Genomic DNA, 20658 nt, shown 5'->3' with positions numbered 1-20658 from the left:
TGTACTCATAAACTTTTTCTCAACCTGCTCTGAGCTCAGATTTTATTGTTAGCACTTTGTACTATAAATTCTGGGATGAACATTTTTAGGAGCTGTTTAGTCAGGCCATTTTCTTTGTGTTCACATTTGACTGCAGAACGTCTACAACAGAGCCACTAGGAACTTTTGAAGTGCAAAGGAGGGTTGATATGCTACTTGTGTTTCAGTCAAGCCTTTTGAGATAATCTTTATTAAAGAAACAAGCTATCTTACAGAAATCATCCTTACATCTAAAATCTACACTAATCTGCGATCTGAAGAGCCCTTCAATTTTACAGTAAAATAGTAAAACTTACTGTGAATTAAACAGGATTATTTGTTGACAAAGTTAATCACATTTGCACTTGCAATCCTTCTTTTGGGAAGAATTCTTTGATTTTTGTGTTGGTGGAGACCTCAGAATTTTGACTGTTGCTCTGCTTGTGTTGCTGTCCCTTTCTTTTACATTGATCCTTTGCTTTGAGAGATTATTGGACCACTGAAGTGTGGAAACACAGGTAAAAACATGCTTAGAAGAATTAAAGTGTAATTAGCAATAAATGCTACTCAAATAGCAGGGGCATGCTGGCAGCCAGTTAGTGCATCAGTAGCTTGGAAGTAGTCAGTGTACTCTTTCTGGATCTGCTGGCATTTGATGAGCCTCAAAAAAAGATGTAGATACTGGTGGGAGGATATGGAGTTATGAAAGCAACTCGCATTTTGAAAGAACAGAATATCACAGGAAGAAAAGGGGATCATCACAGGAGGGTGAGAGGGGTAAGAAGATTAGAGAGATAAGGCAAAGGGAATGGAAGCAGAAATCTGTAAAGAAAAAAAGATGTTATTGCTGTGGGTGCTCAAAGGATTTTAGTTTTAACTGATAGAAGCTACTCAGGAAACAATGATTACTGCTGTGTCCTGGGTATGCACATGTGATGTGAAACCAAAGAAGAGAAGTTTATTTGGTTTAAACTGTTAGAACACTGTTGATTTTAAAAAAGCTGTCCTTGTTTATGCTAATGGATGATCTGTCCTCAAAACTATTCCATCTCTCTCTATTCTACAGTACTGGAAATTTGTAGTTACTCTTTTTTTTCTCCCATCAAAATCTCCTCTCATTTGCTTTCACCAGGAGTAACGTTTTCCTTTTTCTGGAAGACTCAAGACCAGCAGGCTAAGTTTCTCCCTGCCTCTGGTGGACAAGTAATTTCCAGTGGTTTCAAAGTCTGTTCGAATGAAGGTGAAGGCTCAGTGGAATTTTACACCCGTGGGAATGCAATGATGAAGTGGAAAGCAAGCTTTAGTCCCCCAGGTACAGTTAATAATACTTTTTCTAAAATAAATAATTTCTTTGTTGTATTTTACTGCAGAGAGATACAGTGATAAGAGCACAATTTCAGGAAATAGAAAGAATAGCTACAGAGCTGTGTTCAAGAATTCTCTTGATGTGGAGACAGATAAAGTACAAACTGAAAAACCAGAGTTGTTGTATTATAGAATATTTACAATTCAGTAACAATTGTCGGACCCAACTTCTAGTTGTTTTTGAAGTGAAATTCTTATTGACATCAATAGATTAATGAATGCTTAGATGGAACAGAAGTGAAGGATGCAGGTTATCCCTGATGGTTCTCAGCATACTCTAAAACTGGACACATGTGCTGTCCTCTGCTGCCTCTTAGATTAAGACTTTATTTGGTAACTCTTTAACTGGGTCTTTAGTGCTTTGGACATTTTGTTATCTGTTGAGTGTCAAGTTTTGTATGCCATGGCATATGTAGTATCAATAAACATTTTGTTGTATCACACATCTTACTGCTTCTATCTAAACTGTGTAATGTTGGGTTGTGGTATTACTGACTGAAATAAATTCTTGTCTTCCAGTAATGTCAAAGACAATCACTGAACCTTTTCTGGCCCTAATTTGACTACCTGTACGTTGGTAAAGGGGGCCTTTCTCACCTTAGAGTAGCAGAGTTTTATAAAGCTCAATAAATCAGTTTAGGGATCTGATTTTATGAGAAAAGCTGCTAAATGGTGAGAATAATCCACACATTTTTGGGTTATCCAATCCAAGTGAAGTTTAATATTATGTTTTCAGCCTCTCAAGTACAACAAAGAAGCTGTGGCAACTTTTAATTAGTCTCTTTGCTTGTTCTCCAAATCTTGCAGTTTTTATGCAGTTCTTGCTGAACTGAGTTTTGAGATAGTATTAAGAGACTTCAAAACTTGGCCAATAATACTTAGCAAGCATAATTTATGAAACTGCAGTGAGCCCAAGCAAGTGTTCAGACAAAAGCTAACAGGCATTCTGCCAAAGCAGGGACTTCCCCATGGGTATAAAGATTAATATACATGACATCAGCATTCCATAATTCTCTCTTAGCATTTCCTATACAGCTCTGTAGCATTGCACAAGTCAGCAAAAATGTACAGAACAGGAAAGACCCTAAACGGAATTGATTCATGGATTTTGGTGTGATTTTTAATGTTTTGCAGGTCCTTATTGGACTCATATTCTCTTTACTTGGAAATCAAGAGAAGGACTGAAAGTCTATGTCAATGGAACTCTAAACACAACCGATCCAGATGGGAAAGTTTTCTATGATTATGGAGACCCTAGAGCAAATCTTCTGACTGGGGCAGAGGGAGATCAAACCAAGCGCTATGTGAACGGGGCATTTGATGAATTCATTATATGGGAAAGGGCACTCACCCCCAACGAAATTGAGCAGTACTTTACAGCTGCTATTGGTGAGTATGTGCACTTTTGTCATAATTCATCTTCTGTAAAGATGCTGACTTAAAAATACTTAGTATATAGGATTTGTTTTCATTTTACATCTTTCCATTATTGACTGTAATTTTTAGAGGCAGAAAAATGCAGGTGTGAATGTCACCAAAACATTCACCTCTCTTTGGATGTGTAGGCTTTTCTTCCCTGGTTCTAGCTCCTTAAAAATGTCATTAAAAAATTATGAAGTCCTGGAGTACCCAGTCTTTGTTAGATCCCCTAGGATCAAGAAAAAAGGAGCAATTATTAGACTTAAGGCAGAACAGTACTAGGAAAGACTGACTCCAGATTTCTAACTTGTACTCTGGTTGGTGTGTAACTCAAAGCAAGTCACTCAGTGTACTCCAGCAGGTGTGGATGATAGTGGTTATCCATCTCCTGTTCCTGGAACAATAAATACTCATTAACTCATGGATGCCTATGAACTAGATAGAAGGATATTGGATGAAGTGTAATATAAAAAGCAAAGAATTTGGATTAGAACAAAGGCTTAGAGAACTCATTGGTGAACCCTGTTGGTTGTTCCATAGATCTTTGTTATAAACTTTTCACTGCAAGAAAGGCTGTTGCTATTAAGTACACGTGTGTGAGTAGCAATTAGAAAGCATCCATTTTGGGAAGGAAGCTATGGTGCATCTGGAACATTTGGCTTCACTGGCATTTTCCCTGCTTTCATTTATTCTTACTAGGTTACTGAGACCTAAAGCAGCTACACCCATAACTCTTGTGCTTTTTAACCCATGGGAAACATTTTCAGAATGGAAACACTTTGAGTAAAGCAGAACTTCTGATGTGTGCCTGGAAACAAACGTGTATGTGTTTGTGACTTCCAGGTTTGATTATCACAATCAAATATATACAAAATATATTTTATCAAAAAGAAAATATAAACTAGTTTATGTGGAAGTGAAGTCACTGAGGAAAAAACCCTCCATCTGGTGTATAATGAAGCAATCTGTTTGCTTTGACACAAAATAACAGCAATTATGCTCAAGCTTTTTATTTTAAAACATTTTTATTTTTAAAAGTGATTTCTGTGAAAGTCTTCAAAAATTCTGATTGGGAGACTATTCATTGCGTACAAGAAATAGGTTTAAAATCTTACAAAAAAAAGTTTTACTAACTTTCTAGTGCTTTGGTCATGTTGGAAAAAAAAACGCTTTTGTATTTGGCTGTTGTATCTTTCACAGCAGTGTGGGGTTACTAGAGCACTAGCCAACTCAAAGTTACCATAAATCACATTCTTTGATGTAGTGTAAGTCAAACCGAACTCCAAGAGCAGTAGATTTTCAAATTGTCCTGATCCATCTATATGTGTGCCCTGTTTGCTGTCAGAATGGTGTGACTTATATAAATAGAAAGAAATTATTTATTTCTAACCCCTTAAACTCTTGTGAACTCACAGCAATGGTGCTCTGAAGCCCTCCGCCTGCCAATCTCCACTCCAACAAATAATCAGGGCATCATGGACAGCTCTTTCCATGAATGCAAATCTTGTTCATGACTGAAATTTTTACTTCTTTCCTCAGTTTGGAAATATTCTTACTGGGGTTCAAAACACCTAGTTGCTGGACAGTAATGCTTGTAGCTAACTATTGAAACATCACAGGAAGAGTTGGTTGAACCATTGGCTTCTACTCAAGTCTAAATTTTTAAACATTTGTACAGATTTTTGCCTGTATCCTACCTTTCCAACCCTGCTTATTTTTAAAAGCCTGTATAGCAAACTCCCTGATTTATACATTGAGATGTTCATGCTGTCAGCTTTTGTGAGTTTATTAAAATTTGCACAACACAATTTGCATTAGGTTATTTTTGTTTGTTTGTTTTTTTCCTTAAACCCCTAGTTCAGTTTTTCAGGGTCACCTGAAACTATCAAATTTCTGTGGAAACTAAATTTCTAGCCTCTTAATTAAAAGTGAAGATAGATGTATATTTTCTAGGGGCTTAGGAATTAAAATGTAAAAGGATGCCAGGTACATATGCTGTTTTGTAAGCGTGAAGAATTTAAAGTCAATATTATTGTAAAGTTTTCAGGTGATTTAGAGCACTTGAAAAATGGGGAGTATTGAATTTTTTGCTTTTTCCTTCAGAGTAGTGGACTGATTAGTTTTTATAAAACTTCTGTTTTGATGGATGGAATTTGAACATTCTCAGAGGAAGCAATGGATGTTATAATACTGATCAGCATAGTAAACAAGAGTTATTCATGGTATCAGTTTATTGCCTTTGGATGACTTAAAGCATGGCTAAAGCTGGGTTAATGAGCTAAACTTCAGGACAGCCAGTTTTTTAATAGAATAAATAATCACGGTTTTTTTTTTTTTTGGATCTGTGAGAAGAAGTTGTCCTATTTATGCAACTACTGTTTGATTGTGCTGAAATATCACACTCCTGGCAAATATAAATTCTTGCTAAGAAGGAGATTAGAAGAAAACTTTATTTCTCTATCACAAAAGACCAATAAATCCCATTGCATAGAAAAGAATAAATATTTTTAAGATGGAGCAATTGAAAAGCATCCAAGCACAAGCTGATTTTTTTTTGCTTCGTGAAATCATTTTTGACATGCTGGTATGGTAATTTTCAATTGCTATAGTGCTAGTGGGTAACATTTATTAGTAAAGTCCATCTGATTAAGAGCAACCTCACTGTTGCTTGAAATCAACTTACAAACACCTAATGGAGACACTGTCTGTAATACGTTCAAAGAACTAATATAAGTTGTGTTTTGACTCCTTGACCCCTGTTATTTATTTTATACAAAACTGGCATGCTCCAAAAGCTTTAGTGTCACCATTTCTACCAGTGCTCCTCTATTTGAGGGTGCCTAGTTGTGCTGCAAGCAATGAAAGAATTTCCATTGGCTTTGAATATTTCTATATTTCTTACAGATTTTTTTTATTTTAGTGTGGAAAAGTCTTTTTGAACTGGCCTTCATAGGTGTGATTTTATTTGGCACTCAAACAATTTAGGTTCAAGATATAAGTGAAAATTAGCATTTGGGTATCATAGCTGAGAGTTGAGTCTCATTTTCCCAGTGTCTGTATGTTCCCAGTCCCAGTTTATCACCTATACAGAAATACGGCAAGATTGTGTATGAAATTGTCAGAAGTGGCTACAGATTTTTATTGCTTTCTGAAAAGACGTAGAATTATTTTATTTGTTTTAAATTTTCCTTAAATACTTCGCATAAATGTTTGGGGAAGAGCTACAGAAGGAAGATGCATGTCAATGTCTTAACTGTACAGTGGTCCATTTTTATTGAGATATAACACTGGAAATTTCCTTGTTGCAAACAAAGACTTAAGTGTTTAAGACTTAGACTAAATGGCAAAGCTCATCTATGTAAAGGTGATGAAATAAAATTGCTGAGAGAATCAGTAAATTCTTTAAACAAGGCTGTGTAGCTACAGCACTGCAAGTAAGTGAGATGTATAGAAGAGTAAATATATTACTTTCAGTTAGAAATGTTTTAACCTGCAGTAGGAATAGCTGTTTTTTTAACACTCTGATTTGTGTACATATCTTCCCCAGGTGTGCAAGTTTTGCTTTCTTCAACACTTCCATGGTCAGTGATGACAACCACTACAAAACCTGTGGTAGGATTGTCCTTCCAACTCTTTTCTCTAATGTCAGAATGTGTATAGATTACAGAGGTACAGACCCTCCTCGCTTCACAATTTTCATTGACACTTCTGTTAGTGTCCCAATTCTAACTTCCAGATATGCATCGGGAGAATTTTTAGGCACTATGGGAAGGTGGGAGTGCTACAGAACTTCTAATGTAGGACAGATCAAGGGAATTCATTATTAAATAGAAATATTTTCTATATTGAAAAGGGAAAAAAATGTAGATACTTGTGAAGTATGTCAACAAACTCAGAAGACATAGGACATTCAAAAACATTTTGCTGATTTTTCCTTTTGTGTCCTTTGAAATGAGAACAAAATTTCCCACTATTTGTCTAGTAAATGTATAATGAAAAAGAACAAAATAAAATTAATTTTTTCATTTGCAGAATACATCAAATTAGCAGTAGTCAGCCTATGTGCAATTAGTTTTGGCAGTGTATTTTCACTTTCTTGCTCTCAGTGTCAAAGTTCTATTAGTTTTCCTGTTCACAGAGGCTTTCAGGATGCCATGGCAGTCAGGACCTGAATTGCTGATTAAAAAACGAAGCTGTGCCTCTTGTTCTCTTTACCCTATCTACCTACCCATGAGCTTTCCTTTTCCCTTGGCTTATGGAGGCTCCTGTGTGTAACCCCAGCAGTCTGCTATGCCTCAAACTCCCTTTGGGGCTAAACCAATGAATTACGACTGCCGTATGGAATAATTTCTGAGGAGCTGTCTCTCTCCCCTGTAGCTCTCTACAAATGCTTATCGTCCCATCATAACTAACCTGACCGAGGAGAGAGGGAACTTCCGCTCCCCCGACACCATGCTGGGCTACCTGGAGAACGTGTCCTTCAGCTTGCCCAACGAGTCCTTGTCAGAAAATACTGCCCTAATTCTCACAGAGGTAAGTGTCTTTCACAGCTCTGTGTGGAGCCAGATGACCCTGAAATCTCTCCAGAAGTTGGAATATCAAATGCAGCTTTGAAAGCAGCTTTGCTTTGCAAAACTTTGCGACTTTGCTGATTGCAGAAAATACATATGAAAAAAGCAGTAGCTATTTCAAGGAGTAGCAGAAGGTGAGCTTCAACCCGAGAAACCAGTTTAAAGGTATCATTAGTTCTTGGGGATATCATTTAATACATAATACCTGGAACTATGACCACACATCAAAAGCAATTATTCAGCTGAGTAAGGAACGGAGGAGGAAAAAATAATTTGTTAGCTTTATTCATCTGCAAGTGTATCCAATGAGGAATGTATAAATCTGGAAAAACAAATCAGCATTTTTTTTGCATGGCCCAGCTGATCCAAAATGCAGCAGAGATTGACAGTCATCTCTCAGGTGCAGGAAGAAGGACACTACAGTCAGAATACTGACAGCAGCAAATTGGAGGCATTTAGGATCTAATAGCAAGCTAACTTGGATGCAGGGAGCACTCTAGTTGTGGCTGTGTCAGTCTGGCCCTAGGTAACTACCCAAGTATAAACTTCTGACTTATCTTTGAGTTTCACACCTGCACTAGGGGCTTAAAATGTTATCACTTACAGCTGTCTGCCCAAGCATGTGCCTTTTTAGCATTTATTGCTCCTGTAGTAAGCAGAGGGCTGGTTGTGCCTCTCCTCTGGCTCTTTTTGCGAAGTCACACACTGTTCTTGTGGGACTCTGCAATGACAGCTCTGTGTTGGAGGTGGAAGCTGTGGCAGAGGGTCTCTTTGTGGTGGTGATGTCCTTAGCTTTTGTGAGTCGATAGTTTTATCTTGCACTGGGTTCCATTCACAATCAGGACTCCTGTGCAGACATATCATAAATATCCACTGAAACTGGTTCATGGAAACATGAGTCTGAAGTTTCACCGAGTAATTTGATTTTATGTAAGCTAATCTGCAAAGGAAGACCAAAAAAAAGGTGTTTTCTGCAGTCAGAGCTGGGGATGAGGGGTCATGTTCTGGTAACCTAGTTAGCCTCCTGTAAAATGAGTGGCATCTAATTCCCTGATTTCAGCAGGCTAGAAAGCTATTATTACAGTAATCAGCTCTGGCCTCACTAGTGATTGTTCCTTTAAGCCTGTGGGTAATACCAGGGTGACAAGGATTATTTACTCAGGCAAACAATACAAATAAATGCTTCTAAAAACTCTGTGGACAGCAATTGATAGTTTGTGCTAAAAGCTTTGCATTTGCAAACTGTAAAGCTTGGATTTCATGGATCACAGTTTAATATGTAGCAAAAACCCTTTTAAAAAGCTGTAATACATTGTTTCCTTTGTTTTGCTGAAAATTTTGTGGAGGCTTTACATTGAAAACGGAACATCATCCTGTCAGATATTGTACCTGCTTCCGACATCATTTCAGTTGCCATTTGGTTGCTCATTCATGCTATCTGATGCTGCTTTGTGTGCCATGAAAGTGGTTTGCAGACAGAAATGTGGGACGTGATTATCTTTAGCAAAGCTATTTTGGGAAGTAAACACAAGAGAGTCCTGATCATACATACAGAGTCTGTCATTTGTCTGATTGATGGTTAGGCTTTGCATTGTCTCCAGCTAATTCCCTAAAAGGCAGGCACTGGGCATGCATGCTATTTTCTGTAAAGTTGTCTCAGTCCCGATTGTCATATGCCTCACAGCACAGGAAAATGTAACTGCTGTGCAATAAACTTTCTGATTACTGACACACATTTATAATGCATTGCTTCTGACAAATCTGGCTTGTGTTTTCTGTTATGATGCTGCTCTGCTCGGTAGCTTCAGCACTCCTGCTTTCCCTCCCTTTCCAGTGGCGTATCACGTCCTTTCTGGAGTGATGCTGTGACCTGAAAAGAGATGCTCACTGAATGCTCTGGGCCATTTGGGCTGGGTCCTGGGTTTAGGATAACTTCTGTGCACACCAGGTAGAATTCCACACTGAATATCTGAGAGGGACTGCAGGGTTTGTGCTGCCCAGAGGTTAGCTCATATAGCAAAGCTCTGGCACTGCCCTATGCACTATGGCTTGTAAAACTATGCTCAGAAAAGACTTGCAGCCGCCTTCTACATTTCTCAGTGGAACTTTTTTCAGCTGATACTTTTAAGACATTTTCACAGAGATGCTTACACAGGAGATTTGGATATTTTTTTTTTTTCTGAGTAATTTTCTGTGCTCTCTTTTCTCCTCCTCCTATTTGTCTTTATCAACAAGCTTCTTAGGACAGGGACTATATCATGCTGTGTACTTGAAGAGTGCCTACCATGACAGATCTTGACCTCAAAACAAAAATTTAAATGCAAAAGTTAAGCAGATAGTAAATTGTATAAGTGACAGGACCTACATATTTATCTAGTGCTATTGAAATATTTAGTTATCTAAGTCTAAAAAAGGCATTAATGTCATATGAATGTAAATAAAACAGGAGGATAAGTTCACTTTAGTCTTAGTTCCAGCATCGTCAGCTCAGCTGTAGTGTAATGATTGCACTTTGGGAGTTTCACAGTGGTGTTACTTTTAATAAATAAACTATTACTTTAAACTGCCACCATACAGAATGTGATGAGAGTGTTGGCAGGTAGAGGTGAATCTGTGACTTGTATGAAAATGGGCTTACCATCTTAAAATAAGCCTAAGAAAGTCCTGGTAGAGATCTGCTTTGGATCCTTACTAGGAGATATAGCTGATTAATAAGCAATCAAATAATATAGTTTTATTAATCTTTTAGGCATTTTTAAAAGCTATCGAAGACTTTCTGTCGTTGCCTACCTGGCTTGATGTCCCAGAGGTAAGACAAACAGGCTTAGACTGGTAGGTTTCTTTGCTTGTGTAATTTCACACGGATATGTTTACCTCTATTATTCTTCTTGTTAGGACTTTTTGGCAGTATATTTGCAGTGAAGAGCCCCAGACAAAACAATTATGTCATTTTCTCTTATAACGTGTTTTGGAGGGTTAAAATAAGGGAAAGTTATCTGCTACTGGTTCCACGTATTTCAGGATGAATGAAACAAAATTGTATTTCTAAAAGAGCAGATGTTGTCACTGAAGTGTTTAATCACTCCTTAGCACTGAACTTTGATATTTAAAAATTTTTGTTTTCTAGATTGATGTTTTTCAATGTGTGTGGAGTATGCAGGAGGGCTTAACTGTTTAATGAACTGAAGCTTTGAGAGAGATTAAACCTATTATGGGGAAAAGTAACTTGTATCAATGTTCTCATTCTTCCAGCCTACCCTTTAGAATGCAGAGAAATACTTGCAGGAGGAACTCAGGAATTTCCTGAGATTTTTGTTTGAATCATAAGGGAGTACAGAACAGAGAGCTTTTAGACTGGGAGGAGAGGCTAAATTCAGTTCTCACAGAAGCCTGAGATGATCTTTGGACAAAACCATGTCTAATTGATTTAAGTTCTTAGTCTAAAATCCTTGATCATCTCTGATGTAAATAGATTTCAGATAAAACATATTTCTTTTTCACTGAAACACGCATTCACTCTGAGATTTTCCAGATCAGGTTCCAAGAGGGAGGATTGTTTTCAAGAGGACATATAAATACTTTGAAAGTAGCTTTATAGTGGGGACAATTTTAGTAAAGAAGAAAGAGAAGCCAAACTGCAGCATCTCAGCTTATGTTCTAACAAAGATCTGGCACCTGTCTATTATTTCAAGGCCTGCTTGGTTCTTGGCCTCATTTTGCTGAATCTTGAGTACAAGTGGCTGTCAAATGCTGGTGGGAGCAGAGAGTCATTTAGGCACGTTCCATAAAACAGTATTTTATAAGATCAGCTTCTGGCTGGCATGAATTAGTGTAACATCTTATCCACTATAAGTGGCAAAGGTTGCGAGGAAAGTCACATTTGACTCTGGCTGGTTGAATGACGAGTCACAGGAATTTCACATGGTACCTTGGCACTTTGTGCTGTGAATGCCATTTCTGTTGTTGTAGAGCCTTCTTTCTTCTTCCCCCAGACCGCTCACATATTTGGGAGTTTAATTCAAACTATTGACAGTGTGATGGCTCATATGGCTCTCAATCTGGATGAAAGCATGTTACCTTTAACTGTTGATGGCATGTCAGCTGTGGCAGGTAGGATTTAGCAGAAATGTTCTCCCTGAACTGTCTGGATGTCCTAAACACTTCTGTGCTTGCAGCCCTTCCTTTGCCAAGAGGAAGGAGGAAATCAAACCAGATAATTCTCTTTTGAATACAAAACAATGTTTCAGTTTTAGAAAGATGACTGTGCAGTTAGTCTAGAGATCACCAGCTCTGACTGTATTTGAACTTCCTTGAGGTTATTTGGGGAAGAGTTTGGAATAAGAATTCTATGAAATGAATCTGGTAATACTACACTGTACTATTAGGTAGTTAAAGGGCCTGGAGCTCTTATGCAGCACTTCAAAGCTGCAGATGTCTGGATCCTGCAAAACCTTAATTTTGCAAGGTTTTTGCAAGAGATAGCAAATAATAAGACTAATTTTGACCTTATAGGAGGATCTTGTTTTACTGCTGTTTAACATCCTAGCACCCTATTTTAATCTGTCTTTGGCTGTTACAGGTAGCCAAGGTAATCTGTCTGTTCTGGCATTCTGCTCTGCCTTGCTGAGACCTATGGGAGGGGGCAAATAACCTGAGCAGTCACCAGTACCATTAATCACTGCTCATACACTCATGGACACTGGCATTTTCAAATGGAGCAGTGGAGCTCTGAAATAATGCCTTCAAATGTCAGTGGAAGAGTGTGTTATCAATCTGTTTTGCTTGCCCTGGTAAAGTATTTTGAGCATGGGTGAAGTGATCCATGGTATATTAACAGTGTGTGTACCACCTTCTGTGTCATAAAGGACTCAGATATAAAAGGCAATTTTATACTCCAGGAATTTACTGTATTTTCTGCAAGCATCTGGTGTTTCAAATTCAAGACTTGCAATAGCTATTAGGGAAGTCTAAGTAGTCAAGTAGGTTGAAGAGGCTATTGATTTGATCATATTTTTGTTTGGGTTATCACACAGATTACACCTTGGTCAAAATGCATCCTCAGACTCTGAATTTGTCCCACTATCGATTTCCATCTCGAGGACAGAGTTATATTTCCATCCCCAGTGAAGCTTTTCATGAAAAAGGTAAGGAAAAATTTAAAGGGAGGAGCAGGTTATCAAAAAATGATTTTACTTGAAAACAGGTTTTGGTTTGATTAATGTAGTAGAATTTTCATATTACTTGAATTAATCTTCAATAATACAGCTGGGCCACAGAGTATGAAGCAATTTAAATTTGACATCTTTTAATCTCAGAGAATCCATAATTTCATAACTATTTTTAACCATCTGAATGGGTTATTTTAAAGAAATTTGAGGATTTCAGATCGGGTATTACTTATCCCTTTATGCAAAATTGCTCTTAAAATGTAGTATGAAATTAAACTTTTAAATTACAGACTTAAGCAACAGTAGCTAGTGAAACAGAATGAAGATGTAAACTCCAGTCAAGGCAAAAAGGTAGAACTCAGAAATCCATAACTACGCTAAAGTTTTAATAATCTCAAACATGAAGTATGGCAAAAATCTCAAGCTTTGGTCAAGATTCTGAAATAACAGTGCTTGAAGTTAATGATCTGTCTTTCAAGTGGGGGTTGAAGGAAAGTACTTACAAAAACACCTACCTGCATCCTCGAATCTTTGAAAATCTGACCTGTGTGACCTAAATTCAAACCCACAGAATTTACACACCCAGAGACCTTTCCACGGTCATCTCTGTTGAAGGAAGGTTGATTTCTATTCATAAAGTGCAACATCAGCTGCAGGTAACCTGCACTGAGAAATACTCAAATAATTAGTGAACTGTCTACCTGATCTGTGGTGACAGCTTTGTTTCTTTGCACCTGGCAGGGGGCTCTGGCTAGAGACTTCACTGCAAGTGCTCTGAGGCTTGAATAACTGTAATTGCAAACCAACTTGTAATGCCAAAAAAAGCATGTGAGAGGACTTTTTCCTTTCCCACTTATAAAGTCTCCCACCATGTGGATTCTATTTTTTTTTTTCCTTCAAAACAGTATCATGCTTGGTATCCTGAAATGATCCAGCCCATTAAAAATTTAACTCTTTTTCCAGCTAAAGCTCACTTCTGAGTAACTTCAGCCTTCAGGCCACACTTCTACACTGTCCAAATGAACTAAGTCAAAAATTTATTCTCCCTTAAACGGTTGACACTATAAATACTTGGAACCCAGCAAAAAGGATAGTAAAAGACATCTGTGTGGCTGACACTTAGAAAATATGCATCTATCTCTTCACTGAGATAATGGAGAACCCATAAATCCTTGGTATGCAAGCAGCAAACAGATAACTAAAATGGAAACATTGTGCCCGTGTCTGAGTTTCATGAACTGCCGGGTGATGTAGTTGATGGTGAAGTAGCCCAGAGATTACTGTAGCTACCTTTGAGACATTGACTCTTGTATGCCATGCAATCCTTCCTAGTGCTCTGTGAGGATTTTCTAATTGACAACTGATTAACAACTTATTTTGGAAGTACAGTTTTCAAGGCAAGCACCCTTCTATTTTACTTTTGATATCTGTCTCCTGGGCTTTACTGCAAGATGTTCCTACTTTTTTCACTTACTTCAAAGAATAACCAGAAATCTCCCAAAGCAAAGATATGAAAGTCTGTAGAAGTCAATGCTCCTAATTAACACAGAATTTTAGGTCTAGGAGAGCTGAGTCTCTTGCTTACAACTGTTGCTCTGAGTAATAACTCTTCTTCCCTTTTCACAGCTTGGATTACCATTGTCGGCCTGCTTTACCATAACATGCATTATTTCTTTCATAATATCAACCCTATGGATACCAAGTAAGTATCTCAGACTTCTCATGCTGTAACAGCTTGTTTATTACCTTAGTGATATACTTTTATAACAGTCATGTCATTATCAACTGTAAATAAATTAAAACCCATAACCCTGATTCCGCAATATTGAGGACATGTAGTCATTAACTAGAGAGAGATTAAAGCTTACATTAGATGCTTTATTTTATGTTGTAGTAAAATAGATTCCCATAGCGACATGTCTGTCTTTGTCTTCTCCTTCCATTCATCAGATCTGGTGTTAGAATTTCATAATTTTAATCTGTCTCATAAAAGGAAATTACATGTTTTCTCCTCACATATATAAAGATAAAGCTTGCACTTAGATGAAACAAGTCAGAAAACATAACATCCCCCTTTAGATAAAATCTGAATCCTAATCCTAGAAACCTGTAAGGTAATTTTATAACAGGAGACCAGGCAATGCTTTAAAGACCTTTTGTTTTATGTGCTGCACCAATGAAATCATTAGCAGATAAGATAAAGTGAATGCAGAGCTGTGTACCACTTGGCAATACAGTTCCCCAGGGGATTCTGCAAGGCCATTCATGTAAATCATTACACTTTCCTTTTAAGCTAGTATGACCTTATGTTTTTATTTGAACTTCACTGGGGTATGTAGATGAGTTTACACTTTCAGTCTTTTCTAATCTGTGACTCTCTGCTGTGCAGTTTATGACAGCAGAAGGAAAGATGCTACATCTCAGCTGTCATGAGTATCAGGGATTGCCTTCCTTGCTTTACATACTGTTACATGGAAGATCATGATCACAGGAACTCATCTGTGAACTTCAGGGTAAAGAACCCTGCTTGATGACCAGATTGATCACACTAAGATAATCACACAGCTATTACTACACAGCATTTTTAAATCGAGCAGCAAGCTGTTCTGCTGCTTACCCTGCTCTCTCAAAAAAGGGCACTTAGCAGGTGGCTGTCAAGGAGCCGTGCCATTAATGTGCAGTATTTCTTACGGACGTGAAGAAATAGAGGCCATAATTTATGACAGCTTACATTTTTCAAACAGGAGTAATCAGTGTAATTTAAGATGATAAGCTATAATTCTTCCTGCCCCAAGAAGGGCAGGCAGGAGGATCCCGGGAGCTACAGACCTGTCAGTCTGTCCTCAGTGCCAGGAGAAGTCAGGGAGCAGATCGTCTTCAGCGCCATGGCACAGCATGGACAGGGCGGGCAGGCCCCAGGCCCAGCCAGCGCGGGCTCGCGACGGGCAGGGCCTGCTCCACACACCTCCTCTCCTTTTCTGACAGGGTGACCTGCTGGGTGGACGAGGGGAGGCTGTGGATGTTGCTTATCTCCACTTCAGCAAGGCTTCACACAGCCGGCTGCCCTGGGCCTGCCTGGGGCACACCCCGCTGGGTCACCTGCGTGGCCCAGCCCAGAGAGTGGTGGGAAGGGGAGTCAGATCTGGTGGGGACAAGAGGAAATGGTGTTAAGTCACACCAGGGGAGGTGTAGGTTAGACATCAAGAAAAACTTCTACACCAAAAGGGTGATCAAGGGCTGGAACAGGCTTCCCAGGGAAGTGGTTGAGTCACCACCCCTGGATGTATTTAAAAGCTGTCCAGATGGGATGCTCAGGGACATCATGTAGAAGTAGCCTCATAGTTAGGTAATGTTTGGACTCAGTGATCTTAAAGGTCCTTTCCAGCCATGGTGATTCTGTGATAATCTCAGCTTCTCAAAGAGAGAAAGGGAATTGATATAGTCTTGACTTAGAAGTTGGGCAAACACAATATTGTTAAAGATGCTGAATTCTAATGCATTGCCTACAGCTTCTGGGGCTCTCATATAGCAAAATAAACCAGTTATGTCATCCCTGTGTACATTCTCTGAATTTTGTGGCACAGTACAACCTGTACACCCATTCTTGTTCCACTGAATTGTATGGTTTTATTTAGAATTAATTTTCAAGAAGAAAGAATCTCACCTTGATGCAATGTTAGAGAAATACAAAGATACTGGAGAAGAAATGTTTCCTAGATTTCTGTAATTAATCCAAACTACATGAACTAGTTACAGTATGTAATACACTACAGAATCACGACTCTAAAATTCTAGATGCAGATCTGTCCAAAACAGCATCTAAAAGCCTTGTAATACAGGGAATGCTAGCTTAGCAATTTTCCTCTGTGGAATAAAACCCCAGGTATTAAAAAAAATGTTTAAAAAATAAGTATGTACTTCTCTGCTTGGTTTTCTTTTTTTTGTGCTGTACTATTATAACTTTTTTTTGCTTATGTTTCAGTAGAATAGCTACATTTCCCCGGAGTAGTTTGTTTCAAAGACTTTCTTTTATATTCCTTCTAGCACTGAACTACTTGAACACCTGTAATTCGAAGCCTGTCCATTTTCTTCTTAAGGGCAATTTTTTTTTCCTTTGTGGTTAGAAAGCTAAAACCAAAAATCTTGGAGCTTTTGCGCTCTACAGATAGATGATTTCTGTTTTCAAACTATGTAAACAGCAGAGAAGGGAAGTCTAAGGGAGAGTCGGTTTCCAAGGGAAGTCAGTTTTTATTCTTTAAAAAAAAAAAATTAGAACAAAAAAAGATTTTGAGCTCAGTTCTGCTTTCACTCATACCCAGTTTGGGTAAATCTGTAGTAATCCCACTGAAGTTAATTGGATGAATGAAGTTAATACTCGGTGCCATCAAACACTGAGGGCTAAGGTGAAAAATTGCTCGTATATGCAAGAGTGAAACACAGCAACATGGTTTCTTGCTTGTGTTGAAATTTTTTCATGCTTTAAAATTCACCTAACTCTAAAACTGAAATGGCAGATAGTAAGTGTGGGAAAAAAACCGGTCCATCCCGTGTATCTGCATAGGAGAAATCTCACAAATGTGAGATAGTGGTCTTAATATTACCAGTCCTTCTTTAAACTGAAATTTTTCACATCAGAGTAGCAAATTCTACCCTCAGATTAAAAAATTAATTTCACATGCTGGTTACTGGGAGCTGATACAGCTGATACTGATGGATTTTTTCTGGGAGTGGTGCATGGAGTTGTGCCAAATGAGTTCTGTATTATTTGATCTTGCTGAGGAACTGAGTGAAGTTATTTTCATGTCTGACATCACTTTTTTTTTTTTTGGGTGTGTGTGTTTATTTTCTGAAAAAAAAAGAAAAAAGAAACCACTGCAGACAAAAAGCAAATGTAAATAAGGTGTTTTTTAATATGCTTTGCAAACTGTCCCTTTCCTTTAGTGTGATATGTTTGGAAACCCATGCTGATGGTTAATTTGCTGTGGCTCATATTTCTCATAGCAAATGCCATTCACTCACATACTGAAGAAGCAGGTGACAGATACCATTGTACTCCTGCACAGTTTGCTACTGATAGTGTAAAAATTTTACCCTGCAGCCAAATGGACCTTAGTTACTCCTAAATGTGCAAAAATGCCAAAGTCATACATTTTAGCTGAAAGCAAAACTAAAAGGGTTCTTATGTACTGCAAAATTACTTCAGCCTAGGAAAAAGTATTACCTGGACTAATTAGATGTTTAGTCAGGTTCTGCTGTTTTTATTATGACCTGACTTACTCTAACCAAGCTAAATGAACATAATCAGTGTTTCATATAAATTACTTCTAAATGTATTCCTGTGTATATTTTTATCTGCATTAGCTATAATGTAAGTGTATGTGTCTTACACACTAATACATGTGTTAAACTAGACAGTCTGAAAACCCTGCAAGTTTTCTCCTCGCTTAGGTTGCTTTGCTTAGGCTATTTTTAGATCACTTTGTAGGATTCTCTCTAATTATCTAAAGTGCTTTCAGCAAGGCTTGTAAACCTTTGCAAAAGAGGAGAATGAAAGTGTAATTATGATATCAAGTCTCCTAATGTCTAAAGCTGTTCCATATACTTTGTGGCTGTTGCTTCTAGTCCTGTAGGACCTTCTGAGGCCAGATCTTGCTCCCCTGTAAAAGTTCATTGACTTGAATGACAAAAGAATGTTCTGTGTTCCTGGTGTTGTGGGTGTTGTAGATGAACTAAAAAAAATTCTGTTGTTCTATTTCCTTAATACAACTTTTTTTTTTTTTTTTTTTCCCCCCAAGGATTCCTGAAGCTGCTGCCTACAAAGGTTTTATGATCTCAGCGGCCAGTTATCTTATCTCTGTCAAAGTGGAACCTCTACCCAAATTGTCCCACAATCTGTCAGGATCTCCTCTGATTACCATCCAGCTCACCCACAAATTGGTAAGAGAAATGGAAACTAGGCTGTTGTCAGAGCTGTTCAAAACTTCAGTGTTTATGATGACTTTGTATTTTTGGTGGATATGTTCAGTAGCAATTCAGATGGCATTTGTGACTACAGTATCATGTTTTTCCAACCATTAAACTTCAATGACTTCAATTCTGTTTCCATCACTGCAAAAGGCTGATTGGTGCATATATTGAAAAAGAGAGTGAAGTGACAAGTATTGCTTCAGGCCTTTCTGTATGTATTGTTCTGTGGATGTGTCTGTGCTATCTACAATAGCACAATTACTGCTTTCTCATTAGAGCTGTCAGAAACAAGAATTCACTTACATTTTTTGCTTTTGATTTTAATCCACACTAAGATAATGGAGGTGTTTTGAATGTTCTTGTGAATTAACCCAGAGAAGGAACTCCTCCAAGGGCAGATAAAAGTATGATGGGCAGAGTATGATCTCCTAGAATAGGAGTGAAGCAGGTTCCAATCCCTGCTCTAATGTGAATTGCCCTTTCTAGAGAGCAGAGGATTCTGAATCTGAAAAACAAGAAATAAGAATCTGAGGAAGCTCAGGGACAAGTTTTATTGAAACTCATAAATTTTAATTTCAGTAAGTTAGCCTATTGCAGCAAGAAACTGGAAGATTAAAACTTGGAGGAAAAGGTATCTCTTTGTCTTGTTAGTGGAATGAAGAATAGTTGTGTTCATACTCTGAGGTGTTGGTATGAGGCATGCAACATCTATTACCTGCTTACAGCATAGAATGAAAATGGAAAAGAAACATTTCAATTCTTATGTTTTCTAGAAAACATCTCTTGAATAAAGTATTTTATCGTATTTTTCTTTCAATGACTGTTTTTGAGCCAGTTTGCCTTCTTCCTGTTGGACTTCTGTTAAAGATGCAGTAGGCTAGAGAAAACAAATACAGGAAAAAAACCCAAGGTATAGAAATGAAAAGTGTTGTTTTGCTGGCAGTTTTTCAAACTAAGGACTCTCCTGAGCAACCCTAGTGGCCTCTTAGAGGTGGGCACATGTGAAGTGAAGACTATTTTGTGTTCATCATTCATAAAATATACTTTGCTTTATTTATTCAGGTACCTTCTCATGCTTTAGTATGATGATTTATTACCAGGCTTTAAACAAACCTGTGTTTATTTTTCTTTATGCCTGTTGACTTTCAGTGTGAAGATCACTGGGATCTTCATATACAGATAGAAATTTTACATTTATCATTTGTCTCTGTTTTTGTCAGCAGAGTACATGAGATTGTGATATCGACGTGTCTGTCTAACACATCCTGTGTATAACAAATACAGGGTGATTGGGAGTTTCACACTCTTAGAGCAGTGTGTGCTTTCTATTGTGCATTAGGGGAGTGGGTGTTTTCTCTTACAGAGCTCATGTTGCTAATTGGCAGCACATAGACAGCCATCTACTATCTACAGTATTATTTCTGCAGCTACTTCCATTTGACTTGGTTTTGGTTTGTGGTAGGGTTTTTTTTTGCATGTCTGGAGTTTTAAAATGTATGTTTTGGTTTTTATTTGTTTGTTTTGGGTTGTTTGTTTGGTTGTTTTTTTTTTCCCCCCCCCAAATTTTATTTTTTAAAATCCTTGAGGGAAATGGAGACAGTAATCCCATTGTGTTTACAGCATTGAAACAGTAGCCCAGTGCTGTCTGAAATCAGTCCAGAAATACATGTCAATACATTTATATTTAAAGTTCTGAGAATTTTAATTATAACAGGACAAGTATTTCTAAATGTGTAGTGAGCATGCTCTTAATCTCTGTTCAATAAGCTGTACTAGGATGATAACTGTGGTAGATTTTGCCTTTAGGCATGCAAGACTGAGAGGAGATAGAAAAAGCACAGAAGGTGCACCTGTCTGAAAGACAGGGAACTCTTCACCCACTTACTAACTCTCTGCAGTAAAGATCTGCTCCTGGCTTTTACGTCTTACTAACTGGTACCATCCTGGTACTATGAGAAATTTAAAAAATGCAATGAAGTTTTGCTCCACAGCTGTCATTAGAAAATTCAGAATATTATTGCATTTTTTTACCCCTGAACAATTTGTGGACATGAAGTAGAAGCTGCTCCCATGATGGACTAAATGCCTATTTCCCCAGCGTTTTTCCAATCAAAGCTAAATGCAACTGTGTGAGATTTTCTATACTTGTC

General features: G+C 37.9%; 1 protein-coding gene across 1 annotated transcript in view; it reads left to right on the top strand.

The window, feature by feature from the left end:
- Window positions 1-20658, top strand: part of GPR133 (G protein-coupled receptor 133) — a 149292-nt gene that overhangs the window by 12091 nt on the left and 116543 nt on the right. Inside the window, exons 5-13 of the mRNA XM_008936510.1 lie at window positions 1151-1330; window positions 2518-2772; window positions 6350-6414; window positions 7180-7335; window positions 10123-10182; window positions 11366-11483; window positions 12407-12517; window positions 14168-14243; window positions 18337-18478. Coding sequence (XP_008934758.1) covers window positions 1151-1330; window positions 2518-2772; window positions 6350-6414; window positions 7180-7335; window positions 10123-10182; window positions 11366-11483; window positions 12407-12517; window positions 14168-14243; window positions 18337-18478 — 1163 coding nt within the window. The remainder of the gene's footprint in view (window positions 1-1150; window positions 1331-2517; window positions 2773-6349; window positions 6415-7179; window positions 7336-10122; window positions 10183-11365; window positions 11484-12406; window positions 12518-14167; window positions 14244-18336; window positions 18479-20658) is intronic.

This window comes from Merops nubicus, unplaced genomic scaffold (genome assembly GCF_000691845.1).
Source record: "Merops nubicus isolate BGI_N331 unplaced genomic scaffold, ASM69184v1 scaffold5213, whole genome shotgun sequence".
Lineage (NCBI taxonomy): Eukaryota > Metazoa > Chordata > Aves > Coraciiformes > Meropidae > Merops > Merops nubicus.
The sequence above is the reverse complement of the archived record's forward strand: the minus strand, read 5'-3'. Positions and strand labels throughout refer to the sequence as shown.